Here is a 27,866-nt window from a genome sequence, read left to right as displayed (position 1 = left end):
GATCCCTGGCAGGGAGGGATGTCAGGAATCCTTTCTCCATTTCCACCCCAAACGGGATCCCTGGCAGGGAATCCTTTCCCACCCCATATTACCCCAAATGGGATCCCTGGCAGGGAGGGATGTGGGGGATCCTTTCCCATCCCATTTCCATCCCAAACGGGATCCCTGGCAGGGAGGGATGTGGGGGATCCTTTCCCATCCCATTTCCACCCCAAATGGGATCCCTGGCAGGGAGGGATGTCAGGAATCCTTTCTCCATTTCCACCCCAAATGGGATCCCTGGCAGGGAGGGATGTCAGGAATCCTTTCTCCATTTCCACCCCAAATGGGATCCCTGGCAGGGAGGGATCTGAGGATCCTTTCCCCATTTCCACCCCAAATGGGATCCCTGGCAGGGAGGGATGTCAGGAATCCTTTTCCATCCCATTTCCATCCCAAATGGAATCCCTGACAGGGAATCCTTTTCCACCCCATATTACCCCAAATGGGATCCCTGGCAGGGAGGGATGTCGGGAATCCTTTCCCACCCCATTTCCACCCCAAATGGGATCTGTGACAGGGCATTCGTTCCCACTCCACTTTATCCCAAATGGGATCCCTGCCAGGGAATCCTTTTCCACCCCATTTCCATCCCAAATGGGATCCCTGCCAGGGTTCGTGAGGGGATTTTTGAGTTTTTTTGGTTTTTTTTTTGGGGAGGGGGATTATGAAGGGTTTTTAAAGGGGGTTTTTTTGGGGTTTTTTTGAGGTTATGAGGGTTTTCTTGAGGGCTTTTGGGGGGTTGTGAGATTTTTTGGGGAGGGGATGTGAAAGGTTTCTGGGGAGTTTTGAGGGATTTTTTGGGGGGGGTTACGAGGTGTTTTTTAAGGGGTTTTGAAGATTTTTACCGGGTTTTTATGGGGTCATGAGGCGTTTTTTGAGGGTTATGTTTTTTGGGAGGGTTTGAGGGTTTTTTGGTGTATTTTGGTGAGGGTTGTGAGGGTTTTTTGGGGTATTTTGGGGAGGGTTGTGAGGGTTTTTTGGGGTATTTTGGGGAGGGTTGTGAGGGTTTTTTGGGACGGTTATAAGGCGTTTTTTGGGGTATTTTGGGGAGGATTATGAAGGCTTTTTGGGGTATTTTGGGGAGGATTGTGAGGGTTTTTTGGGGTATTTTGGGGAGTATTGTGAGGGTTTTTTGGGGTATTTTGGGGAGGGTTGTGAGTTTTTTGGGGTATTTTTGGGGACTTATGAGGCGTTTTTTGGGGTATTTTGGGGGACTTATGAGGCGTTTTTTGGGGTATTTTGGGGGGGTTATGAGGGTTTTTTGGGGTATTTTTGGGAGGGTAATGAAGGTTTTTTGGGGTATTTTGGGAAGGGTTATGAAGGCTTTTTGGGGTATTTTGGGGAGGATTGTGAGGGTTTTTTGGTGTATTTTGGGGAGGGTGATGAGGGTTTTTTGGGGCCGTTTTGAGGGTTTTTTTTTTTGGGACTTATGAGCGGTTTTTAGGCTGGAAGCCCCAAAGCCGGCAGCAGCTGCGGGTCCCCGAGCCGGGGGAAGGCTCCAGGCTGTGCCTAAGCCGACAGTGCCACCTGCTGCCACCAGGCTGGGGACAGCGACAGCGACAGCTCGGCCTTGGAAGGACCAGAGCTCCTTCCCTTCCTCTGGGATCCTCCCAAATTCCCAGCAAAGCCCTGACCCAAAGCACGACAGGAGATTTGTGCGGTCAAGGGGGCACAACCCTCAAAAAAACCCATAAAAAAGCACCAAAAAAACCCCTCAGAAATCCTCATGAGCCCTACAAAAACCTGCTCATAATCCCCCCAAAAAACATCAAAAACCCCTCATAAGCCCCCCAAAAAAATCCTCGCAAACCCTTAAAAAACTCCTCATAACCCCCCAATAATCCCTTAAAAAACCCTTCATAATCTCCCCAAAAACCCCTTACAAACCCTCAAAAACCCCTCATAATGTCCAAAAAACCCTCCCAGCCCTCAGAAACACCCTCCAGAAACCCTTCACAACCCCCCCAAAAATCTCCTCACAAAACCCCAAAAATCTCCTCACAACCACCCAAAAAACCCCTCAAAATCCCCCCCAAAATCCCCCCCAAAATGTTCCAGGCCTGAGAACCAGCGAGAACCCGTGGAGAGCCCCGAAGTCAATCATATTTTTTATTAAATATACATCCTCTCTTGGCACAAATCTTAAAATATATAAACATTATATAACAAAGTGTCTTCACTGCAATAAAATAGAATCCAGATCCAAGAAAAGCCGTCAAAATCGACACGCACACATCGATGGTGAGGGCACGGGGAAAGGCAATTAACAGTGTTTGTGCTAATTAAGAGATGCATAGAACACACAGGCAGTGACCGGTGCTGGGACACCCTGCAGCTCGTGGTGGTTTTGGGGGGAAACATGGAAAAAAAAGGGGGAAAGGGGGGAAAGGAGAGGGGGAAAGAGGGAAAAGGGGGAAAGGAAAAAGGGGGAAAGGAAAAAGGGGGAAAGGAAAAAGGGGGAAAGGAAAAAGGGGGAAAGGGAAAAGGGGGAAAGGGAAAAGGGGGAAAGGGAAAAGGGGGAAAGAGGGAAAAGGGGGAAAGGAAAAAGGGGGAAAGGGAAAAGGGGGAAAGAGGAAAAAGGGGGAAAGGAAAAAGGAGGAAAGGAAAAAGGGGGAAAGGGAAAAGGGGGAAAGGAAAAAGGGGGAAAGAGGGAAAAGGGGGAAAGGAAAAAGGGGGAAAGGAAAAAGGGGGAAAGGGAAAAGGGGGAAAGGAAAAAGGGGGAAAGAGGGAAAAGGGGGAAAGGAAAAAGGGGGAAAGGAAAAAGGGGGAAAGGAAAAAGGGGGAAAGGAAAAAGGGGGAAAGGAAAAAGGGGGAAAGGAAAAAGGGAGAAAGGAAAAAGGGGGAAAGGGGGAAAGAGGGAAAAGGAGGAAAGGAAAAAGGGGGAAAGAGGGAAAAGGGGGAAAGAGGGAAAAGGGGGAAAGAGGGAAAAGGGGGAAAGCAGAAAAGGAGGAAAAGGGGGAAACTGGGAAAAAAAAAGGGGAAAAGCAAGCGGGGGGAAGGGGGAAAAAGGAAAAAAGAGGAGGGAAGGGGGAAAAAAGAGAAAAGGGGGAAAAAAAAGGGGGAAATCAGCCCCTGGAAGATACAAAGTGAAGATGCCAAACCAGCCAAGGAGCTCAGGAAAGTTCCCCAAAACCATCCCCTGGTGCCTGAAATTCCTGGAGCATCCAGGCTGTGAGGGGAAAACGTGGTTGGGCTGTTTGAAAAATGCCAAAAAGCTGCAATTTTGACGTTTTGGGTGCATTTTTTTTGGACCTGGTTTTCTCGAAGTGCCAGTGCGGGGCTCAAGGTGCAGGAAGAAGCAGGAGGAGGGAGAGGAAAAGAAAACCAAAAAGCACAAATTTGGTGGTGATGCTTTAAGGATCCGTGAGAAAGGGGAGGGGGAAATCAAATTTGAGAGGAATAAAATGAAAAATTAGGGAATTGTAGGAAAGGAAAAAAGGGAAAAAAAAAAAAAAAGGAAAAACTCCTGTTTTGAGTCGTTCCCTTTCTCAGAGTTCTTCCTGGCCAGCACACCTCAGAAAAAAATCTGGAACATGCCTGAATCCATGCAGGGAAGAAGAGAAGGGAAGGGAACACTCTGTTTCCCCTTTTCTACATTCAAAAAAAAGAAAGAAAAAGGGGAAAAAAAAAACGCCTTTTAAACCAGCCCAAAGCAGCAACACGCTCTGAGAGAAACAAAAGCACCAAAACCATCACAGGCTGAATTCAAGGATCTGCCCCTGGACGAACACCCAGCCTGCAAAACTTGTGGGGAAATTGGCTGAAATTCCGAATTTAAATCAGGTGCAGCTGCTAATTAAAGAACAACTTGTCAGCACCCCCAGGCTGCTGGAATTCCTGCTTTTCCCAGCTGGGAGGGGACAAGGAAGGGACAGGACATGGGGACATGAACACTGCTGGGAATTCCTCCCTCTGGATCAGGACAAGAGCAGGATAATTGGCTTCTCCATTGGAGAAAAGAAATGGGGGGGCTGAGCGAGGGGAAAGCAGAGCTGGGGGCTTTCCACGGCCCAAAAAAATGACACAGAATTCATGGCCATCACCTCCCAAAACCCCAGGGATCTTTAATTCCCAGGTAAATCAGGGAACGTGTCGCCCTGCTGGGCTCGGGGGCAGAGTTCCTGAGGTTAAACCCCAATTCCAGTCTGCCCCATGCCAGTGCTGGGAATAATCTGTGTGCCAACACTCCAGTGCCATTCCCACACCCCCTGGTTCCTAAGGAAATATTTGGCATCAGGAGCAGCTTCGTGCTCCAAAGAAGTGCAAAGACAAAAAAGAAAGGAGAAGGCTGCTCCTGCCCCCTTGTGCAATTCCTTCCATTCCCACTCATCCCATCCAGCTACAACAGCTCAAGTACAGAACAACCAGGAAAGGACAGGCTTTAAGGTAAATCTTTTTTTTCCTTACATTATGGACTCCCTGGAAAGGGATTTCTCCACCTTGGTTTGTGTTATCTGATCATCAGAGGAGTCTGAAGTCTGCTCTGACCTCTGGATTTAACAGAGGGATGGATCATCCACCAAAAAAAAAAAAAAATCTCTATTTCCCTGAAAACTGACTGGAAAGGGGAACACCGAGAGATTCTCGACCGTTCGTTGTCGAATCCCAGCTGGAAGTGATTGGCAATGCAGGGTCAACGCTGTGGTGCCCACAAGGATTAAATTCCAAGGGGAATTTTAGGGATACAACAGCTGAGGGGATGAGTTAATGAACAGAGGTGACAGGACCCACACAGCAGGTACCAAAGAGGACAGCCAGGACGCCCAGGAGCTGGGCTCACTCCCAGGGACAGCTTGTTCTGGGGCTGCAGCAGGATTTGTTCTCACACGGTGCATAGCGCAGCGATAACACTGAATGAAACAAACGGGGCTTTGGAGGATGGAACACCTCCTTCCTCAGTGCATGCAGCCCTGGAAAACGCTGCCTCTCCAGGGCAGGGCAGCACAGAAGGAAAACACAAATGCAGCTGGAGTGGATCCAGTTTGGGAATCCAGGCACAGCCCTTGCTCGGCGACACCGACAGCACACAGAGGAAAATTTCCTTTATAAAAGGGCGCACAACTCCCCTCCTCTGCTGCCTCCAGTCTTTGGTAATCTCAGAGGGACACCACAAACGAGGGACATCGATGCAGCTCAACCCAAAACCAAGGAAAATCCATAAGAAAAGGGCAGCATTCCCAGCCAGAGGAAACATTCAGCTTTCGGAACAAGTGTAGTGTCCTGGGCCTGCTCTGCTCTGCGTTCACAGCCCAGAGCAATCTGGAATTCCCTATGGACAACACTGGGATATTGCACTTGGCAGAATGTAGGGAGCTACAAAACTGCCCCTTCCCAGATCCAGGGGTTCATTCCCAACAGCTCCAAGCCCCCTCTTCCATCATCCACCACTTCCATCTGCCCACGGAGAGCCAGGTGAGGAGCCAGGAGCAGCACAGGTGGGGTGGGGAGGCTCCACTCCTGGGGGCAGAGTCCATCAGAAGGGTGAGGCAGCTGCTTTGGAGGAGGACTCAGCTCTGCAGGATCGGGAATTTTTCACTCAGGGAACGGTTAGGCTTCCAAATTAAAAAGGGAAAAAAAAATCCGGGAACAACAGAAAAAAAAAAAAAAAAAAAACAAACCCCAACAAACGGGCGAGTTCCCAGCTGCAGGAGCACGTGGGAGGCCAGGGAAGAACAAACTGCTCTTTCTACACGTGGGCCACGAAGCCACTACCTCTCGAGGCCGGGGCCGTGCTGCAGCTTGCGGAGCAGGATCTGCGTCAGGTCGAAGGTGGTGAAGCTGATCCCCACGGCGATGGGGCCTTTCACCCAGTTCATGCTGAGCCCTTTGTACAAGCCTCGGATGAGTCCCTCCTCGCGGACGATGTCCTGCATGGTGAGCAGGATGGAGCTGTAGGTGTGGCCCAGCACGCCGGCCGTCTGCATGCGGCGCCGCACCACGTCCAGCGGGTACGAGGCCGACTGCCCGATGAGGCCGGCGCACGCCCCGAACAGCAGCCGCTCCGGGGGCGAGGGCTGCGCCTTCCCGCTGTGCTCTGGGGAGACACAGAGGGGCACACGGGGGGGAATCCTTGGAATCGACTCAGAATTGAGGGTGCAGGGTGTAGGGATGGAGGGCTCGTTCCTGAGGTTGCGCTCGCGAGGTTTCGTTACACGGGTTTTGTTTCTCCCCAAGTTGTTCTCCTGAGCTTTTGTTCCCCAAGGTTTCTCTCTCGAGGTTTTGTTCCCAAGGTTTTGTTCCCCAAGTTTCGTTCCCAAGGATTTGTTCCCCAAGTTTTGGTCCCCAGGTTTTGCTCCCCAGGGTTTTGTTAGCCAGGTTTCTCTCTCAAGGTTTTGTTCCCCAGTTTTCTCTCTCAAGGTTTTGCTCCCAAGATTTTGTTTCCCAGGTTTCGCTCCCGAGGTTTTGTTCCCCAGGTTTTGCTCCCCAGGTTTTTCTCTTGAAGTTTTGTTCCCCAGGTTTTTTTTCTCAAGGTTTTGTTCCCCAGGTTTTGCTCCTGAGGTTTTGTTCCCAAGGTTTTATTCCCCAGGTTGCTCTCCCAAGGTTTTGGTCCCCAAGTTTTGTTCCTGAGGTTTTACTCACCAGGTTTTGTTCCCCAGGTTTTGTTTTCCACAGGTTGCTCTCCTGAGGTTTTGTTTTCCCCAAGTTTTGCTCCCCACATTGCTCTCTTGAGGTTTTGTTTCCCAGGTTTTGGTCCCCAGGTTTTGCTCCCAAGATTTTGTTCCCCAGGTTTCTCTCTCGAGGTTTTGCTCCCGAGGTTTTGTTCCCCAGGTTTCGTTCCCAAGGATTTGTTCCCCAAGTTTTGGTCCCCAGGTTTTGCTCCCCAGGGTTTTGTTACCCAGGTTTCTCTCTCAAGGTTTTGTTCCCCAGTTTTCTCTCTCAAGGTTTTGCTCCCGAGGTTTTGTTCCCCAGGTTTTGCTCCCCAGGTTTTTCTCTTGAGGTTTTGTTCCCCAGGTTTTGCTCCTGAGGTTTTGCTCCCCAGGTTTTATTCCCCAAGTTGCTCTCCCAAGGTTTTGCTCCCAAGTTTTGTTCCACGAGTTTTGCTCCCGAGCTTTTTTTTCCCCAGGTTTTGCTCCCAAGGTTCAGTTCCCTAGCTTTTGTTCTTCAGGTTGAGCTCCCAAGCAAAATCATTAGAAATGGTCCCAAAATCACTAGAGAAGGTCCCCAAATATTAGAAATGGTCCCAAAATCTCTAGAAAAGTTCCCCAAAATCACCACAAACGTCCCACAAAACAAAACTCCAAGTGATGTCACATTCACTGACATGACACAGGTACAACTCCCCAGGTTTTGCTCCCAACTCAGCGCACTACCAAGTCCTTCTCCACCTGGAAATTCCACTTTTTCCCTCCACAAGAGAGGCACAGCCTTCCTGCACCTTTCCTCGTTCACAGACCCCTCCGCCCAAACACCAGGATTCCGACACCCCGCACGCTCCAGCGCTGCCCAGATTTACCTGCGTGCACTTTCTTCAGCGTCTCGTAGGTGAAGAAGCTGAGGCCAGCGTAGGGAATGACGCCCAGGATGGTGGGTGTGAAGCCCCTGTACAAGGTTTTCAGCCCCTCCTCCCGGGATATCCGGATGAAGACGTGGACAATGCTGCTGTACCTGGCGTGGGGACACGGGGAGAGCAGACCTGCGCTGGTCAGCGGCTGGGCTGTTCCCAGCAGGGCTCGCTGATGGATTAATTGGGAATTCATTCGGCTCCGAGCTCATCAGGCAGCTCAGAGGGGGTTTCAGCTCTCCCACAGCCCTGCTGTGCTGTCTCTTGGGTCTTCCTGGATCCAGCTGGCCTCCTGAACTGGCCTCCTAGTGTCCATCTCCTCCCACATCCACACCTCTGGACATTGAATCGCTTCTCAGACCCCAGGGCTTTATCCCACCAAAGGCTCCCACCAAGAAATTACCCAAAAATGGCAATAAAGCCACGTAACCTTGTAAAAAACCCAAAAAGTTGTGCATGAGGCACTTACATCTCCTTGGGCGTGACAGCCATGCGGGCACGGACCATGTCCAGGGGGTAGGTGACCATGGCAGCAGTGGTGCCAGCCAGGGAGCCAGCAATGAAGCGAGGGAAAGGTGTCAGTGCCCTGGAACGGGGTGAGAGAAGAGACCAAACGTTACCTGCAGCTGCAAATCCCACCTGGCTGCTGGGAACGGCACTGCTCTGCCTGCTGGGCATTCCCAGCCATCCCCAGGGAAAATCCGTGGGGAGAAGAGGCTCAGGGCTCGGCTGGAGCATCCGCTCACAGCTTCCTCTGCCTCAGAGCTTCCCCCTCAAGGGTTCCACCTTGGAGCATCTCCTCACAGCTTCCTCTGCCTCAGAGCCTCCCCCTCAAGGGTTCCACCTTGGAGCATCTCCTCACAGCTTCCTCTGCCTCAGAGCTTCCCCCTCAAGGGTTCCACCTTGGAGCATCTCCTCACAGCTTCCTCTGCCTCAGAGCTTCCCCCTCAAGGGTTCCACCTTGGAGCATCTCCTCACAGCTTCCTCTGCCTCAGGCTTCCCCCTCAAGGGTTCCACCTTGGAGCATCTCCTCACAGCTTCCTCTGCCTCAGAGCTTCCCCCTCAAGGGTTCCACCTTGGAGCATCTCCTCACAGCTTCCTCTGCCTCAGAGCTTCCCCCTCAAGGGTTCCACCTTGGAGCATCTCCTCACAGCTTCCTCTGCCTCAGAGCCTCCCCCTCAAGGGTTCCACCTTGGAGCATCTCCTCACAGCTTCCTCTGCCTCAGAGCTTCCCCCTCAAGGGTTCCACCTTGGAGCATCTCCTCACAGATTCTCCCTTGGAGCTTCCACCTTGGGGTCTCCCCCTCACAGATTCCTCCCCCTTGGAGCTTCTCCCTCAAAGGTTCCACCCCACAGCTTCCCCTCAGAGCATCCTCTCGGAACTTCTCCCTCGTCGCTTCCCCTCACGGGTTCCCTTCAGATCTTCCTCCTCAGAGTTTCCTCTCGGAGCTTCCCCTCACAGCTTCCACCTCAGAACTTCCACCTCGGAGTTTTTCCCTCACAGCTTCCATCTTGGAGCTTCCATCTTGGAACTTCCCCCTCAGAGCTTCTCCCCAGAGCTTCCCCCTTGGATTTTCCCCTTGGAGCTTCTTCTCACAGCTATTCCCTCAGAGCTTTCATCTCAAAGCTTCCTCCCCAGAGCTTCTCACCTCGGAGCTTCCTCCTCACAGCTTCCCCTCAGAGCTTCCACCTTGGAACCTCCTCCTCAAAGCTTCCCCCTCAGAATTTCCTCTCACAGCTTTCCCCTTGGAGCTGCTCCTCAGAACCTCCTCCCCAGGGCTTCCACCTTGGAATCTCCACCTCAGAGCTTCCCCCTTGGAACCTCCACCTTGGAGCTTCCCCCTCAGAGCTTCCATCTTGTGGCTTCCTCTCCAGAGCTTCCCCCTCAGAATCTCCACCTCAGAGCTTTCCCCTCACAGCTTCCAGGTCAAAGCTCCCACCTTGGAGCTTCTTCTCAGAGCTTCCACCTTGGAACCTCCACCTCAGAGCCTTCCCTCACAGCTTCCATCTTGGAGTTTCCCCCTCACAGCTTCCACCTTGGAGCTTCCCCCTCACAGCTTCCACCTTGGAGCTTCCCCTCACAGCTTCCACCTTGGAGCTTCCCCTCAGAGCTTCCACCCTGGAGCTTCCCCTCACAGCTTCCATCTTGGAGCTTCCCCCTCACAGCTTCCACTTTGGAGCTTCCCCTCACAGCTTCCACCCTGGAGCTTCCCCTCACAGCTTCCACCCTGGAGCTTCCCCCTCACAGCTTCCATCTTGGAGCTTCCCCTCACAGCTTCCACCTTGGAGCTTCCCCCTCACAGCTTCCGTCTTGGAGCTTCCCCCTCACAGCTTCCACCCTGGAGCTTCCCCTCACAGCTTCCACCTTGGAGCTTCCCCTCAGAGCTTCCACCCTGGAGCTTCCCCTCACAGCTTCCATCTTGGAGCTTCCCCCTCACAGCTTCCATCTTGGAGCTTCCCCCTCACAGCTTCCATCTTGGAGCTTCCCCTCACAGCTTCCACCCTGGAGCTTCCCCTCACAGCTTCCATCCTGGAGCTTCCCCTCACAGCTTCCATCTTGGAGCTTCCCCTCACAGTTTCCATCTTGGAGTTTCCCCTCACAGCTTCCACCCTGGAGCTCCCACCCTCAGGATCCAAGGATCCCAGCAGGATCCCGAGCCCTGCTGCCTCTTACTTTCCCTGGAATCCGTAGTAGTTGCCCAGGATCTGCTTGTACTCCTCGTGGGCGCAGAACTGGATGGCGGCGTAGGGGATCACCCGCACCATGGTGGCGGAATTCCCTCTCCAGAGGCTCCAGAAGCCCTCGTTGAGGTAGGTGTGATAAATCAGCCTGTACGCTTCCTGCGGGGATAAATCAGCCCGTGAGCTTCCCGTGGGGAGCAGGCCCAGGGAGAGCGGGAGCGCGGGGCAGGGAGCTCACCCCACAGCTTAACCCCTCCGATCCCCTTCCCACAGAGCTGTCGCGGCCACCCCTGGCACATCCACGTGCACTAAAACACAGTTTGTGTGGAATAAATGGATAAATCAGTTTAAATTAATGAAAGAAAAGATCAGAATTGCACTGTTTGCTTGTTTTTCAGAGCATTTCCATGCCCAGATCCCAGCCTAATTCCAGACTCCAGAGCTCACCCCACAGCTTAACCCCTCCGATCCCCTTCCCACAGAGCTGTCGTGGCCACCCCAGAGCCCCCCGGCACATCCACGTGCGCTAAAACACACTTTGTGTGGAATAAATGGATAAATCAGTAGAAATTAATGAAAGAAAAAATCAGAATTGCACTGTTTGTTTGTTTTTCAGAGCATTTCCATGCCCAGATCCCAGCCTAATTCCAGACTCCAGAGCTCACCCCACAGCTTAACCCCTCCGATCCCCTTCCCACAGAGCTGTCGTGGCCACCCCAGAGCCCCCCGGCACATCCACGTGCGCTAAAACACAGTTTGTGTGGAATAAATGGATAAATCAGTTGAAATTAATGAAAGAAAACTATCAGAACTGCACTGTTTGCTTGTTTTTCAGAGCATTTCCATGCCCAGATCCCAGCCTAATTCCAGACTCCAGAGCTGACCCCACAGCTTAACCCCTCCGATCCCCTTCCCACAGAGCTGTCGCGGCCACCCCTGGCACATCCACGTGCGCTAAAACGCACTTTGTGTGGAATAAATGGATAAATCAGTAGAAATTAATGAAAGAAAAAATCAGAATTGCACTGTTTGCTTGTTTTTCAGAGCATTTCCATGCCCAGATCCCAGCCTAAGTCCAGACTCCAGAGCTCACCCCACAGCTTAACCCCTCCGATCCCCTTCCCACAGAGCTGTCGTGGCCACCCCAGAGCCCCCCTGGCACATCCACGTGCGCTAAAACGCACTTTGTGTGGAATAAATGGATAAATCAGTTGAAATTAATGAAAGAAAAAAATCAGAATTGCACTGTTTGTTTGTTTTTCAGAGCATTTCCATGCCCAGATCCCAGCCTAATTCCAGACTCCAGAGCTGACCCCACAGCTTAACCCCTCCGATCCCCTTCCCACAGAGCTGTCGCGGCCCCCCCGGCACATCCACGTGCGCTAAAACACAGTTTGTTTGGAATAAATGGATAAATCAGTTGAAATTAATGAAAGAAAAAATCAGAATTGCACTGTTTGCTTGTTTTTCAGAGCATTTCCATGCCCAGATCCCAGCCTAAGTCCAGAACCCAGCGAGGAGAGAGGGAAGCTCCATGCAAGAGCAAGGAAGGATTTTTAGATCCCAGCCTGCCTCATTTTCCCTCTCAGGGAAGGCACAATTTGCACAAAACCCCTTCCCAAACCCAAATCCATCTCCTGGGGGCCAGGCAGGAACGTTTGGATCACACACACCACGCGTGGAAAATCTGGAATGCACAGGGGAAAAGCACTCAGAAAGCCAGGAGAGGGATCAGATCCCAGATTTAATTCCCAATGAATGCTGGAACGACTCCTGTGTGGTTGGGGGAAAGGAATGAGCACTAGAAATGGTCAAAATCACACGGAATGTCCCAAAACCACCAGGAAAGGTCCCATAAACACAAAATAAAGGACCTATAAACACAAAGAAAAGGTCCCCAAATCACCAGGAAAGGTCCCAAAGCCACTAAAAAAGTCCCAAAAGCCAAAGCCCTGAGTGATGTCACATTTATTGTCACGTCACAGGTACAACCTGGAGTTTGAATGCCCCCAGCAATCGCTGTCCTAATTAATCCTGTAATTAAAACCACCATTCCCAGTCTTTCCCTCTATGTTTTCATGGAATGCTGCTGGTAAATCCCCCCAAAAAAGTGAAATACAGGCCAACAAAAGATTAATTTAACACTTCAGGGCAACAGCAGACAGACATCATCTCACCTTAGCAGAAAATCTTTTTGAAGACACTAAAAATAAAAACAAACAAGAAAAAAGAAGATTAGGGCTTGCAAGACATAAAAATAAATATCTGATCCACAAATCCCTAAATAAGGGATATATAAACAGGTGTTTTGGCTAAAGGGATAAAAATAGAAGGAAAAGAACGAATGCAAGAGAAAACAGAGATTCTTTGCCTCGTAAATGCTCCCATAATTTAGCACAAAAGACAATTTTTTTTCCCCGCTGCCTGTTAGGAAAATTCAGTTTGCACAGAATAAATGAATAAATAAAAACAATTAATTAAAGAAAAACCATCAAAACTGCACTGCTCACTTCTTTTTCAGAGCATTTCCATGCCCAGATCCCAGCCTCATTCCAGAATCCAGCGAGGACAGAGCGAAGCTCCACGCAAGAGCAGCTCCATCCCAGCAAAACCCAAATGAACTCCCTGATTTTTTTCTGTTTTTTCCCTCCCCCTTCCCTTGCATCCATCCAAAGTGACAGCACCTCCTTATCCGTGGAATCCACGGGGCAGGGTTTGGGCAGCAGGATTTGTCTGGCAGCTCTGCCAAAGGAAGGGAAAACCCTGGCTGGAAAGCTTTAATGAAACGTGGCTCCAATTAAGGGGCTGCTGCAGCTCCTGCCACGCTCATCTGAGACTTTGGGAGCCTCTCGAGTGTATCCAACAATTCCATGCAAATCCATTCCCCCACTGCTGCTCCTCTGTGCAATTCAATGCTTTCATTTGGAATTTTTATTTTCTTTTTTTTTTTTTTTTTTTTTTTTAAGGAATAAAAGCCACCTCGGTGAACGGTGATGGTTATCAAGGGGGTTTTGTTCCTTTAAAAAAATTATTAAAATTAATAAAATTATTGAGCTGTGGGAAATGTATTGAGTTGTGGGATGGTTTGGGCTGGGGAAGCTCATCCATCCCTCTGCCATGGACACTTTCCACTACCCCAAGCCCCATTCCTCAATTTCCAACTCAAGGCATCACTCTGATGATCCAAAGATGTTTTCCTTCCTCACAGACAGCGAATAAAACCTCTTAGGGCAGCAAGAACCTTAAAAAAAAAACCCATCAAATCCCAAGAAATTGCTCCCACTGGAAGATTTTAATCCCATCCTTTCCAGCCACTGGGACAGGCCGAACCACACAGGGATTTTTAGGAATGTGGCCTGCCCAAATTCCAGGTGATCCCCTGGGTCAGCTGCTGCCTCAGCCCAGCTCTGTGGCTTCCCTCTCATCCCTGCTCCTGATGTTTCCACCCTAAAATGAACCTGGGTGTGTGGTTTTGGTGGGGAAAGCCAAAAATTCAGGTCCCAGGGGCAATCCCAACCTCCCTGATCCACATCCCAGCAACTCCAGAGCTCCTTGCTCTGCCCAGAATGAAAATCACGTGAGTTAAAATCAATTCTAAATTAAATGTCAGCCAGGGATTAGGCTGAGCCCAGCTCAGTTAATCTGGGACGTCACCAGGCTTAAAATTCTTGGCTTTCCCAAATGTGCACTGAATTAAAGGCCTGTGCTGTTCCCTTTGGGATAATTGGAGGAATTGCACTGCAACAGATCCCAAAATCCCCAAATCCGGCTAAACACACGGAAATTCTCTGTTCCACTCAGTGCAATGTCATTTTCTGTGACAATTCAGGGGTGCCAGGGCACACAAATCCAGGCATGCAGCAGCTCCAGTGCCCGCTGCCTCCCATGCTGGGGAGAGCTGACACAATCTGGGCACCCAGCCTGCAGCAGGGAACTCCCCCAGCCCCGCTCCCCCTCCCCAGAGCCTCCACATCTCCAGGAAAAGGAGCTGGATGAGCACAAAGGGCTCACAGTCAAAAACAACTTGGGAAAAAAGCCCAGAGCACTCACCTTGGAACATGATTTTTGTCCTGTCCAGAGGAGCCACTGCAGTTTTAGCCACAGCCCCAGCCAGAGCCCCGGACATCAGGGAGTTCAGCACTTTCTTCTTCTCCTGGTTATCCTGGGGGAAAAAAGCATTGGATAGCGGGAAAGTTAAAAATAAATAGATAAAAATCAATCCCACAAGGAAGAATATTTCACCTTTTCTGCAGCATTCACCCCAGGGTCAGGATTTGGGTCAAAGTGTTTTTCACTGAGTTTGCAGCACAGCGAATTGCTGGTTGGGCTGTGAGGCAAAATTCCAAGCATTCCTCCTGCATGTGCTGTATTCTCCCTGTTATTTCTCTTTCTTCTCCCTCCCCACGATTTTTGGGCATGGGCAGAGGGGAAGTTTCTGGAAGAGAAGCACCCAAGCCCTATTCCCACGTCATTCCCATGCTCCTGAGGATAAATCCAGGCAGTTTTTCCCCCTCTGATGGGTGGAATGAGAGGGATTTTGCTGCTGGCAGTCCTGCTGCAGCTCATATTTATAAAATCAGCATTTTTCTCTCACAGAGAGAAAAAAAAAAAAAAAAAAAAAATAAAAATCCACAAAATCCAACCCTGTGGAGGTTGTGGAGCAAGAGCAAGTCCAGGCTTGATGTGTGAACTTTTGATACTCTGTGGACGAGAGGAGTTAACATTTTCCTTGTGTTTCCCAACCCCAGAGTTAATGTTTATGACCCAAAACCCCTGGATCAGCTCAATTCCCCCTCCCCAGCCCTGCCTGGGAGCGAGGGCAGCCAAGCAAAGGTGAACTTCAGCCCTTTGGATTTGGGCTAAACCACAGCAAGGTTCGGAGCCACCTCCCTCCTCCTGAGATTCCAGCCAGCCCAGGAGCAGGGAAACCCTGGAGTGGTGCTGGTGCAGCTCTGCCACTTCACCCTGGACTGGGAACTGTCCTGGCTGTCACTGGGAATGCCCAACCCCTCCCCAGGGGGATGGATCCCCTCACATCCCATGGGCCGCACAAACTGCGGCTTTTGGGAGTCCAGAGCTCAAATCCCACGCTGGCTGGGGGTGGAAGGACCTGAAAATTCATCCCATTCCACAGGCAGGGGCATCTTCCACCAGCCCAGCTGCTCCAAGCTGGCCCTGGGCATTTCCAGGGATCCAGGAGCAGCCACAGCTGCTCTGGGAATTCCATCCCAGCCAGGAATTCCTTCCCAACATCCCCCACAAATTCTCCTTTTCCACTCTGAAGCCATTCCCTGTGTCCTGACCCTCCATCCCTCATCCCAAATCCCTCTCCTGGAGCCCTTCCAAGCTCTGGGATCAGCTCCAAGGTTTCTCTGGAGCTTCCCTTCTCCAACCTTTGGCACCTCCAGGGATCCAGGGGCAGCCACAGCTGCCCTGGGTATTCCATCCCATTCCCTCCCCACCCTCACAGCCAGGAATTCCATCCCAGTATCCCACCCAAGATCCCATCCCAATATCCCATCCCATCCTCTGGCAGCGGAAGCCATTCCCTGTGTCCTGGCACTCCATCCTTTATCCAGAGTCTCCCTCCACGTTTCTCGTGGCTCCTTCAGGCACTGGAAGGTCACAGTTAGGTGACCCTGGAGCTTTTCCAGGCTGCACAACCCCAATTTTCCCAGCTTTTCCCCACTCTGCTCATCCTGCAGCCTCCTCTGGGCTGGCTCCAGCACCTGCAGGTCCTTGCAGGGCTGGATGCAGGTGGGATCTCAGCTGAGAGGGGCAGAGCTCCCTCCCTGGAGCTGCTCTGCACACCCGGCCCAGCCCCTGCTCTCACCTCTGCTGGAATTCGGGCCGTGACGGGCTCCACATCCCTCTGCAATTCCACTGGACCTTCTCTCACACCATTACCCATACCAGTCACACTTCCACGGGGCCAGGAGAGCTACAGCTCCTAAACGCAACCCAAAAACCAAAGGAAAAAGGTCAAAAGTGGGAAATATCCCGGTGGTACAGCACGGGGATGGGCAGTGACCCACGCCCAGGGCCATTTTCAGTGGGAAAACCCTCTCCCAGTTCCCAGAAAAAGGGCATTTCCAGGATCCTGGTGCCACTGCCTTCCTTTAAGGTATAAATGGATTTTTAGGGGGTGCCAGATAAAAACTGTGCCATTCATATCCACCCTTCTCCACCCCTCAAAGAACTCAGCTGCCATAAAACACCAAAACATCCATGATTTCCAGGGAAAAGGAGCAGAAACACCAAAACATCCACGATTTCCAGGGAAAAGGAGCAGAAACACCAAAACATCCACGATTTCCAGGGAAAAGGAGCAGATCCTGCCCTTTTCCAGTGAGCATTTTGGTGGCTCCTTGGGACAGCTGAGCAACGACACGCTGGAGAAGGAAGGTGGAAATTTAAAACCCTCTGGAAAAGGGGGAAAAAATAGTCCAAGGAATGAGTCCCTAGGGCTGGCCACGAGCAAGGGGAGGTTATTTTTGGGAAGAGAGGGATCCAGTGCCTCACACGTGCCACAAAGGCCATTCTGGGATTTGATGTGCTGCCTTCCAGGACTCCCTTTCCTCCCAGAGCGGTTTGCACAGGTTTTTCCTGCTCTGAGAGATGTCCCAAACCCAACCTGCAAGAGGAAAGGTCGGCCTGACCTTGGCTGCAGAGTGTGGATGAAGGAATAATTCTATTTAAATGGAATAATTCGCTATTTTAGCTCTGAGTTTCTGATATTTCTGCCTTTTATCCCGCAGCTTTTTCAGCCTGGAATATCCAGGGCTGGCATTGCTGCCGTGAAACCCCTGAGGTGGCCCCGGAGCTGCTCAGGGAGGGGCTCTGCAAGGACAAAAATCACTTTTCTAAGCCACCAAGCTGCTCCAACAGCCCCACTTCGGAAGTTAAACCCTTCAAGGAACGCTTTATCAGGAAATGAGGATTCCTGAATTCAGGCACTTCTTGCCCCCAGCACTTCCCTGCCTCTGATGCCTGCAAAACCTCGGGCACAACATTTTGCTTACGTGGGGATAAAAACCATGTCCAGCCTCTTTTTCCCCCCCTTTTTTTGACAATCTCAGGTGCTTTATGCTTGTCAGCACCTTTCAGACGTGCCGAGCTGCTTTTTTTTCCCCTCATATAAATTAACGCCAGGCCTGGCAGCAGATTTCAACCACAAAGCTCAGCCCTGGCTGAACTCGGGCGTGACCAATTTGGGATGAAGGAGCCTCATCCTCCTCGCTCCAAAGGGGGAAAACACACCTGGAGGCCCTTAATTACCCCACAATTAACGATGCTTTGGGGTGGGGAGGACTTGTAGGATCACCTCATCCCACCCCACACCTTCCAACCCAGCCTGGGGCGCCTGCAGGGATGGGGCGGCCACAGCTGCTCTGGGAATTGCCTCACCCCCAAAATTCCTTCACGCAGCCAAAATTCCTGCCCAGTTTCCCAATTCCACACTGCCCTTTGCCAGGGTGAAGCTGTTCCCCCTTTTCCTGCCTCTCCAGGCCCTTGGAAATTGCCTCCCTCCATCTGTTTTGTCGTCCCCCTCGAGGCCCCAGTTTGGCCACCCCAAAGCTTCTCCTCGCTCCCCAAACCTCTGGAAAAAGCCAAATCCAGGGATTCCCAATTCCTGGGAATTGCTGAGGGTGTTTTGGGAACTCAGGGAGGGATAACTGCAGGTTTTAATGGGATGTAACACCTGAACAGCACTGCAGGAAAAGCCCCCTGACGTCACACCAAGCCAACAAAAACCCCACGAGCACCAGGAGCAGAAATCATCCATAATCATTCTGCACTTGAAGAACACAGTCAATTATTTCTAATTAATTCTGATTATTTCTCATGACCCGCAGCCATTTCCTTCCCTTCTCACTCCTCCTTATCTCACAGGCCTGGAAAAACGAGTCGTAAAATTCCCTTTGCTTTTGGGCAAAGCGTGAAGGAAATCAAAGGTGGGGATTTTATCCCTGCAATAAAGGAATGTAGGTCACAATATCAGATTTATCTCTGCCAAAAATATCCCTCCTTCCCCCCAACAAAAATAGAAATCGTGCTGAAGGCCTTAGCAATGCAAAGTGCAACTTTCCTTTAAAACAGAACGACTGAGAAGGAGAGGCCTGAAGGGAAATTTGCCAAATTAAATGATGTTTCATTAAATGAAATGAAATTAAAGGCTGGATTTATTTTTGCATGAGGATGAGATCCCTTTACTCCACAATATTCCCTTTTATCCTGCTCAGACACATTCCTTCTCTATTTTTAGTGCCTGAGCCTACAAACACCTGTTTATATGCTCCATTTTACACACCACCAGGCAGAGGCTCCACTGCAAAAATAGCATTTATTTATTATTTTTATTCCCTTTTGCTGGCCTCAAAGCTGGATTTCATTTCAGACTCGGGCTGGATTCTGATGTCAGGGGGTTATTTTGACCAATAATTCACACTGGAGCCACACAACCCAAAAATTATCTTAAAATTCAGTCTGAATTTAGAGTTTTGGTGTCAATTTGCAGTGCCTGGCTATTAAAAACCAGCCATTATTTCGCATTTACCTCAACCCGAGTCACTCATTACGAAACCCAGCAAAAGCCACGTGGAGCTGCTGGACATTTCTGTTAAATCCCTGAATTTTGGATCTCTCCCCACACAGTCATTCCTTGTGTTGACAAAGCCAGGAAAAACACAAAAAAAGGAAAAAAAAAACCCAAAAAAAAACCCAAGAAACCCAACCAAGCTGGGGATTAAATGTGTTTTTCCCTAACCCACTCCTGGGTTATTTTTATAGCAGTTACACAAGTCCCTGTCACACATCTGGAGGCTGAAGTGCAGAGCAAAGCATTCCCTGGGGGGGAAAAAGAGGGAAAATCACTGGAAAAGGAGATTTTGGGAGTTAGGGCTCGATGAGTACCAGACCCTGCGCTTTTACACCAAAACTCAGGAGCATTTTTCAATTTACTCCACACTTGAGTCCAGCTGTGGATGAAAGATTATTCCCCAGACTGGGAAAACAGGGAATGCCTGAATATCTTTGGGATATCTGAAAATATTTGGAATATCTGAAAATCTTTGGGATATCTGAATATCTTTGGGATATCTGAATATCTTTGGAATATCTGAATATCTTTGGGATATCTGAAAATCTTTGGGATATCTGAAAATCATTGGGATATCTGAAAAGTCTTTGGGATATCTGAATATCTTTGGAATACCTGAATATCTTTGGAATATCTGAAAATCTTTGGGATATCTGAAAATCTTTGGAATATCTGAAAAATATTTGGAATACCTGAAAATATTTGGAATATCTAAGTATCTTTGGAATATCTGAAAATCTTTGGAATATCTGAAAATATTTGGGATATCTGAAAATCTTTGGGATATCTGAAAATATTTGGAATATCTAAGTATCTTTGGAATATCTGAAAATCTTTGGGATATCTGAATATCTTTGGGATATCTGAAAATCTTTGGGATATCTGAAAATCTTTGGAATATCTGAAAACATTTGGAATATCTGAAAATCTTTGGAATATCTGAAAATCTTTGGAATGCCTGAAAATCTTTGGAATATCTGAAAACATTTGGAATATCTGAAAATCTTTGGAATACCTGAAAATATTTGGAATATTTGACTATCTTTGGAATATCTGAAAATCTTTGGGATATCTGAAAACATTTGGAATATCTGAAAATCTTTGCAATATCTGGAAAATCTTTGGAATATCTGAAAATCTTTGGAATATCTGAAAAATATTTGGAATACCTGAAAATATTTGGAATATCTAAGTATCTTTGGAATATCTGAAAATCTTTGGGATATCTGAATATCTTTGGAATATCTGAAAATCTTTGGGATATCTGAAAATCTTTGGGATATCTGAAAATCTTTGGGATATCTGAAAATATTTGGAATACCTGAAAAATCTTTGGGATATCTGAAAATATTTGGAATACCTGAAAAATCTTTGGGATATCTGAAAATATTTGGAATATCTGAAAATCTTTGCAATATCTGGAAAATCTTTGGAATATCTGAAAATCTTTGGAATACCTGAAAAATCTTTGGAATACCTGAAATTATCTTAAAATTATTAATTGCTCAGCAGAAGGGTCAACGAGCTGCAGGGAGCAGCATCTCAACCAAGAAATAAACACAAATTGGGGTGGGAATGATGAAAAATGGAGAGAAATGAAAAGAAATTAAAATTGTGCCAGAGGTTTGGGGTGGGAATGATGAAAAATGGAGAGAAATAAAAAGAAATTAAAATTGTGCCGGAGTTTTGGGGTGGGAATGATGAAAAATGGAGAGAAATAAAAAGAAATTAAAATTGTGCCGGAGTTTTGGGGTGGGAATGATGAAAAATGGAGAGAAATAAAAAGAATTTAAAATTGTGCTGGAGGTTTGGGGAATACCCAGCAATTCCATAAATGTAAATTAAATTTTATGGAGAAGTTAGGGAAAAAAAACCAACATTTAATCCCCAGTTTGGGGTTGTTTTTTGGTATTTGGTTATTTGCCTGAAATTCCTATTTTCTGTGTTTTGCCAGGGCAGATCAAGAGGAAATTTCCAGTTCAAAAATTGGGAATTCCAAAAAGCTCAGGTGTGGGTGAAGCCGTGTGTCCAATTTAAGCCAGTTAAATTCCCTTTTAAACTCCCAAAATTCAGTTAATTGCCTTTCAGAACTCTGATTTTTTTGGATTTGATGATGTCATTAATGCCACTAATGAAAGCACACAATGAAATCAGGAAGGAGAAAACCCTGCAGGAATTTTCACCCCTTTCCCCCTGCAGCCTGAGCTGCTCAAATAAATTAAATTAAATTAAATTAAATTAAATTAAATATTTATAGCTCAGCTGAGGCTGGCAGAGGGGGAGATGTGCTGGCAGCCTTGGAGTGAAAAAAAAAAGCTCAAAAAAAAAAACAAAAAAAAAAGGCTAAAAAATTAAAAAAGATAAAAAAAATTAAAAAAACTAAAAAAGAGCCAAAAAAGAAGAAAAAAGGGGGAAAAAGAAAGCAAAAAATACGTCCAAGGGAGCTGGGAAGGAGCAGAGGGAAAGTTGGCAGGGGAAAAAAGAGCAATTCTTCAGATTATTAATTCAGATTATTCCCATTATTGTGATTAGTCCCATTACTCAGGTTATTCCCATGATTCATTCCCATTATTCAAATTATTTATTCCCAGTTATTCAGATTATTTATTCCCATGATTTATTCCCATTACTGCCACGATTTATTCCCATTATTCAGATTATTAACTCAAGTTATTCCCATGATTTATTCCCATTATACCCATGATTTATTCCCATTATTCAGATTATTTATCCCATTATTCCCATGATTTATTCAGGTTATTCCCAAGATTTATTCCCATTATTCAGATTATTTATTCCCGTTATTCATTCCCATTATTCCCACGATTCATTGCCATTATTCCCACTATTTACTCCCGTTATTCCCACGATTTACTCCCATTATTCCCATGATTTTTTGAGGTTATTCCCATTATTTATTCCCATTATTCAGATTATTTATTCCCGTTATTCCCATGATTTATTCCCATTATTCAGACGATTATTCCCATTATTCAGAATATTTATTCCCATTATTCCCATGATTTATTCCCATTATTCCCACGATTTTATAAGGTTATTCAGACGATTATTCCCATTATTCCCATGATTTATTCCCATTATTCAGATTATTCATTCCCATTATTCCTGTGATTTATTCCCGTTATTCCCATTATTTATTCAGATTATTCCCACGATATTCCCACGATTTATTCCCATTATTCAGATGATTTATTCCCATTAGTCCCACGATTTATTCCCATTATTCAGATGATTTATTCCCGTTATTCCCACGATTTATTCCCATTATTCCCACGATTTATTCCCATTATTCCCATGATTTATTCCCATTATTCAGATTATTCATTCCTGTTATTCCCACGATTTATTCCTGTTATTCCCATGACTTATTCCCGTTATTCAGATTATTTATTCCCATTATTCCCACGATTTATTCCCGTTATTCCCATGATATTTTCAGGTTATTCAGACGATTTATTCCCATTATTCCCATGATTTATTCCCGTTATTCAGATTATTTATTCCCATTATTCCCACGATTTATTCCCGTTATTCCCATGATTTATTCAGATTATTCCCGTCATTCCCACGATTTATTCCCGTCATTCCCACGATTTATTCCCGTTATTCAGATTATTTATTCAGATTATTCCCACGATTTATTCCCGTCATTCCCACGATTTATTCCCGTCATTCCCACGATTTATTCCCATTATTCAGATTATTTATTCCCGTCATTCCCACGATTTATTCCCGTCATTCCCACGATTTATTCCCGTCATTCCCACGATTTATTCCCGTTATTCAGATTATTTATCCCTGTTATTCCCACGATTTATTCCCGTCATTCCCACGATTTATTCCCGTTATTCCCACGATTTATTCCCATTATTCAGATTATTTATTCCCGTCATTCCCACGATTTATTCCCGTTATTCAGATTATTTATTCCCGTCATTCCCGTGATTTATTCCCATTATTCCCACGATTTATTCCCGTCATTCCCACGATTTATTCCCGTCATTCCCACGATTTATTCCCATTATTCCCACGATTTATTCCCATCATTCCCACGATTTATTCCCGTCATTCCCACGATTTATTCCCGTCATTCCCACGATTTATTCCCGTTATTCAGATTATTTATTCAGATTATTCCCATGATTTATTCCCGTCATTCCCACGATTTATTCCCGTTATTCAGATTATTTATCCCTGTTATTCCCACGATTTATTCCCGTCATTCCCACGATTTATTCCCGTTATTCAGATTATTTATTCATATTATTCCCATGATTTATTCCCGTCATTCCCACGATTTATTCCCGTTATTCAGATTATTTATCCCTGTTATTCCCACGATTTATTCCCGTCATTCCCACGATTTATTCCCGTTATTCAGATTATTTATTCAGATTATTCCCACGATTTATTCCCGTCATTCCTGTGATTTATCCCCGTCATTCCCACGATTTATTCCCGTTATTCAGATTATGTATTCAGATTATTCCCACGATTTTTCCCGTCATTCCCATGATTTTTCCCGTCATCCAGAGGGCAGCCTGGCAGGATCTCTGCCCTGCCGAGCCCCTTCTCCGCAGGCAGCCTTATGTCGGGGCGCAGCCCGGAGCCCCTGGAAGCTGCTCCCCTCCCAGGAAAACACCAATAAACCCTTTATTTCCTTAATTTATACCCCCCGAGGAAATAGCCTAAAGAAACGGCGGGAAAATACCGTTAACTCAAGGAAATAAATGGTACAGAAATTAAACAGCAATTAAATTACATGCACGTTAAAGAAATAAAACAAATGTTAAAGAAATCAAAGAGTAATGAAATGCATGTTAAAGAAATAAAACAAATGTTAAAGAAATTAAAGAGCAATTAAATGCATGTTAAAGAAATTAAATAAGTGTTAAAGAAATTAAATAGTAATTAAATGCATGTTAAAGAAATAAATAAATGTTAAAGAAATTACATGGTATTTAAATGCATATTAAAGAAATAAAATAAATGTTAAAGAAATTAAAGAGTAATTAAATGCATATTAAAGAAATAAAATAAATGATAAAGAAGTTAAATAGTATTTAAATGCATATTAAAGGAATTAAATAGTAATTAAATGCATGTTAAAGAAATAAAATAAATGTTAAAGAAATTAAATAGTAATTAAATGCATATTAAAGAAATAAAATAAATGATAAAGAAATTAAATAGTATTTAAATGCCTATTAAAGAAATAAAACAAATGTTAAAGAAATTAAATAGTAATTAAATGCATGTTAAAGAAATTAAATAGTAATTAAATGCATGTTAAAGAAATAAAATGCATGTTAAAGAAATTAAATAGTAATTAAATGCATGTTAAAGAAATTAAATAGTAATTAAATGCATGTTAAAGAAATAAAATGATAAAGAAGTTAAATAGTATTCAAATGCATATTAAAGGAATTAAATACTAATTAAATGCATATTAAAGAAATAAAATAAATGTTAAAGAAATTAAATAGTATTTAAATGCATATTAAAGAAATAAAACAAATGTTAAAGAAATTAAATAGTAATTAAATGCATGTTAAAGAAATAAAATGCATGTTAAAGAAATTAAATAGTAATTAAATGCATGTTAAAGAAATTAAATAGTAATTAAATGCATATTAAAGAAATAAAACAAATATTAAAGAAATTAAATAGTAATTAAATGCATGTTAAAGAAATTAAATAAATGTTAAAGAAATTAAATAGTAATTAAAGGCATGTTAAAGAAATTAAAGAGTAATTAATTGCATGTTAAAGAAATAAATATTAGATAAAGGAAATAAATGTTAAAGAAATTAAATAGTAATTAAATGCATATTAAAGAAATAAATTAGATAAATAAAATAAATGTTAAAGAAATTAAATAGTAATTAAATTAAATTTCAATTTTATTGTTTTCTGGGAAAATAATAAAAATCTGATTAAAATAATAAAATTTAAATCTCATTATTTCCTGGGGAAAAAAATAATTTTTTTCTTGGAAAAAAAAAATTAAATTTTAATTTGATTTTTTGTGGAAATTTTTTTTTTTCCCAGAAAAAAAATTTAAATTAAATTTGATTGGTTTTTTGGGAAAAAAAATTATTTCCTGTCACCCAAAGGTATTGGGTGGGATTATTTAATTTAATTTATTTTTAATTATTTTAAATTCTCTTTATTTCCTGTCACCTACACGTAGTGGGTGGGATTATTTAATTTAATTTATTTTTACTTATTTAAAATTATTATTTAATTTATTTTTACTTATTTTAAATTAAATAGATTATTTAATTTAATTTATTTTTACTTATTTTAAATTCTTTTTAATTCCTATCACCTACAGGTAGTTGGTGGGATTATTTAATTTAATTTATTTTTAATTATTTTAAATTCTTTTTAATTCCTATCACCTACAGGTAGTTGGTGGGATTATTTAATTTAATTTATTTTTAATTATTTTAAATTCCTTTTATTTCCTGTCACCAAAATGCACAAAAAAAGGGGGAAAAAATCTGTCAACACACACAAAAAATGGGAAAGAAGCTGTCAAGACCCCAAAAAAAAGGGAAAAATCAACAAACACAAAAAAGGGGGAAATCAACATGCATAAAAAAAGGAAAAAATACACAAAAAAATGAAAAAATCTGTCAGCACACCAAGAAAAGGGGGAAAATCTGCCGATATACAGGAAAAAAAGGGAAAAAATCAAGATACAAAAAAGGGGGAAAATCCAGCAATAATTCCAAAAAAAAGGGGGAAAATCCAGCAATAAATCCAAAAAAAAAGGGGAAAATCCAGCAATAATTCCAAAAAAAAAGGGGAAAATCCAGCAATAAATAAAAAAAAAAAGGGGAAAAATCCAGCAATAATTCCAAAAAAAAAAGGGACACACTGGGAGGGTGGCAGGGCACGGAGAGGGACACTGAGGCACAGTGGGCAGGAAAAGGGACACTGAGGCACAGTGGGCAGGAAAAGGGACACTGAGGCACAGTGGGAGGGTGGCAGGCAGGAAAAGGGACACTGAGGCACAGTGGGAGGGTGGCAGGGCACGGAGAGGGACACTGAGGCACACTGGGAGGGTGGCAGGGCAGGAAAAGGGACACTGAGGCACACTGGGCAGGAAAAGGGACACTGAGGCACAGTGGGCAGGAAAAGGGACACTGAGGCACAGTGGGCAGGAAAAGGGACACTGAGGCACAGTGGGCAGGCAAAGGGACACTGAGGCACAGTGGGAGGGTGGCCGGGCATGGAGAGGGACACTGAGGCACAGTGGACAGGAAAAGGGACACTGAGGCACAGTGGGCAGGAAAAGGGACACTGAGGCACAGTGGGAGGGTGGCCGGGCACGGACAGGGACTGGCAAGGTGCGAGCAGGGCAGGGAAAGTGTGGGAAACAGGGAAAGCAGGGGCCGGGAAAGGCCGGGAAACGGGCCGGGAAACGGGCCGGGAAACGGGCCGGGAAACGGGGAGAACAGGCGGGGAAACGGGCCGGGAAACGGGCCGGGAAACGGGCCGGGAAACGGGCCGGGAAACGGGCCGGGAAACGGGGAGAACAGGCGGGGAAAGCGGGGAGGAATCGGGGAAAAGGAGCAGGGAAAAGGAGCGAAGAGGAAAGCAGGGAAAAAAGGAGCAGGGAAAAGGGAGCACGGCACAGGAGCAGGGGAAGGCGGCGCAGCGCTCCCGGAGCGCTCCCGGAGCCCTCCCGGAGATCTCCCGGAGATCTCCCGGAGATCTCCCGGAGATCTCCCGGAGCCCTCCCGGAGATCTCCCGGAGCCCTCCCGGAGATCTCCCGGAGATCTCCCGGAGCCCTCACGCAGCGCTCCCGGAGCCCTCCCGGAGATCTCCCGGAGTCCTCCCGGAGCCCTCCCGCAGCGCTCCCGGAGCCCTCCCGGAGCCCTCCCGGAGCCCTCCCGGAGATCTCCCGGAGCCCTCCCGGAGCCCTCCCGCAGCCCTCACGCAGCCCTCCCGGAGATCTCCCGGAGATCTCCCGCAGCCCTCACGCAGCCCTCCCGGAGCCCTCCCGCAGCCCTCACGCAGCCCGGGCCGGGCCTCTCGCGCGGTGCCGCGGCCCCGGGTGACCACGGCCAAGGCCGGCGCCGCTCTCCCGCAGCTCAGCCCTGCCCCGGCCGCCGCCCCGCTCTCCCCAGCGCACCGAGGCGGCCGCGCCGGAGCCCCGCGGGCCCGGCCGGCACGGGGCGACCCCGCGGGAGGCCGCGGCAATGTCACCCGCGGCCTCACGCCGCCAGAAGGCGCGCGGCCGGCCGGGCCTCGAGAGCCAGGCCGGGGCGCGGGGGCCGCGTCAGTGCCCGCGGCGGGGCCGCCCCGGGCCGGTCCCGCACTCACCGGCTCCGCCGCGCGTCCGTCCCGGCCGCGTCCGCCGCCGCCAGGCCGCCCCCGCTGCGCCGCGGGAGGCGGGGCCCGCCCCGAGGCGCGGCCAATCGGGGCGGTGGGGGCAGAGCCGTGCGCGGGGATTGGCTGCGCGGCGAAGATTGGCAGAGAAGCCGACCAATCGGATGGGGGAGAGGGCGCGGCAAGAGGCGAGCGGCGGGGCGGCGGTAGCGGCACGGGGCGGGCGGGGAGCGCCCGGTGCGGGGGCGGGGGGCGCGGCCGGGCCCGGGCACCCCGAACGGCCCCGCCGGGAGCCCAGAGAGCCCGCCCGGGGAGCCCGAACGGCCCCAACCGGGGCCCCCGAACGGCCCCGCCGGGAGCCCAAAGAGCCCGCCCGGGGAGCCCGAACGGCCCCAACCGGGGCCCCCGAACGGCCCCGCCGAGAGCCCAGAGAGCCCGCCCGGGGATCCCGAACGGCCCCAACCGGGGACCCCGACCGGGCACCCCGAACGGCCCCGCAGGGAGCCCAAAGAGCCCGCCCGGGGATCCCGAACGGCCCCAACCAGGGACCCCGAACGGGCACCCCGAACGGCCCCAACCGGGGACCCCGAACGGGCACCCCGAACGGCCCCAACCGGGGACCCCGAACGGGCACCCCGAACGGCCCCAACCGGGGACCCCGAACGGGCACCCCGAAC

The 27,866-nt window shown here is 47.5% G+C and overlaps 1 protein-coding gene across 3 annotated transcripts; it reads right to left on the bottom strand.

Moving 5' to 3' along the window:
* Positions 1-3,032: 3,032 nt before the first annotated feature.
* Positions 3,033-27,264, bottom strand: SLC25A42 (solute carrier family 25 member 42). 3 transcript variants are annotated; one of them, XM_068174278.1, is made up of 8 exons: positions 27,184-27,264; positions 16,059-16,175; positions 14,276-14,387; positions 12,403-12,428; positions 10,218-10,384; positions 8,013-8,129; positions 7,496-7,675; positions 3,033-6,076 (listed from the first exon to the last, which is right to left on the bottom strand). In XM_068174278.1, exons 2-8 carry the CDS (start codon positions 16,134-16,136, stop codon positions 5,590-5,592), a joined length of 1,167 nt encoding a protein of 388 aa, XP_068030379.1. In that variant the 5' UTR covers positions 16,137-16,175; positions 27,184-27,264; the 3' UTR covers positions 3,033-5,589. The 3 variants fall into 3 exon arrangements, with proteins under 3 accessions (XP_068030379.1, XP_068030380.1, XP_068030381.1); XM_068174279.1 differs by lacking the exon at positions 27,184-27,264 and having other exon boundaries at positions 3,033-5,909; positions 7,496-7,647; positions 16,059-16,397; XM_068174280.1 differs by lacking the exon at positions 27,184-27,264 and having other exon boundaries at positions 5,623-6,076; positions 7,496-7,647; positions 16,059-16,145.
* Between the last annotated feature and the right edge of the window lie 602 nt (positions 27,265-27,866).

Source organism: Anomalospiza imberbis, chromosome 27, assembly GCF_031753505.1.
Source record: "Anomalospiza imberbis isolate Cuckoo-Finch-1a 21T00152 chromosome 27, ASM3175350v1, whole genome shotgun sequence".
Classification (NCBI taxonomy): domain Eukaryota; kingdom Metazoa; phylum Chordata; class Aves; order Passeriformes; family Viduidae; genus Anomalospiza; species Anomalospiza imberbis.
The sequence above is the reverse complement of the archived record's forward strand: the minus strand, read 5'-3'. Positions and strand labels throughout refer to the sequence as shown.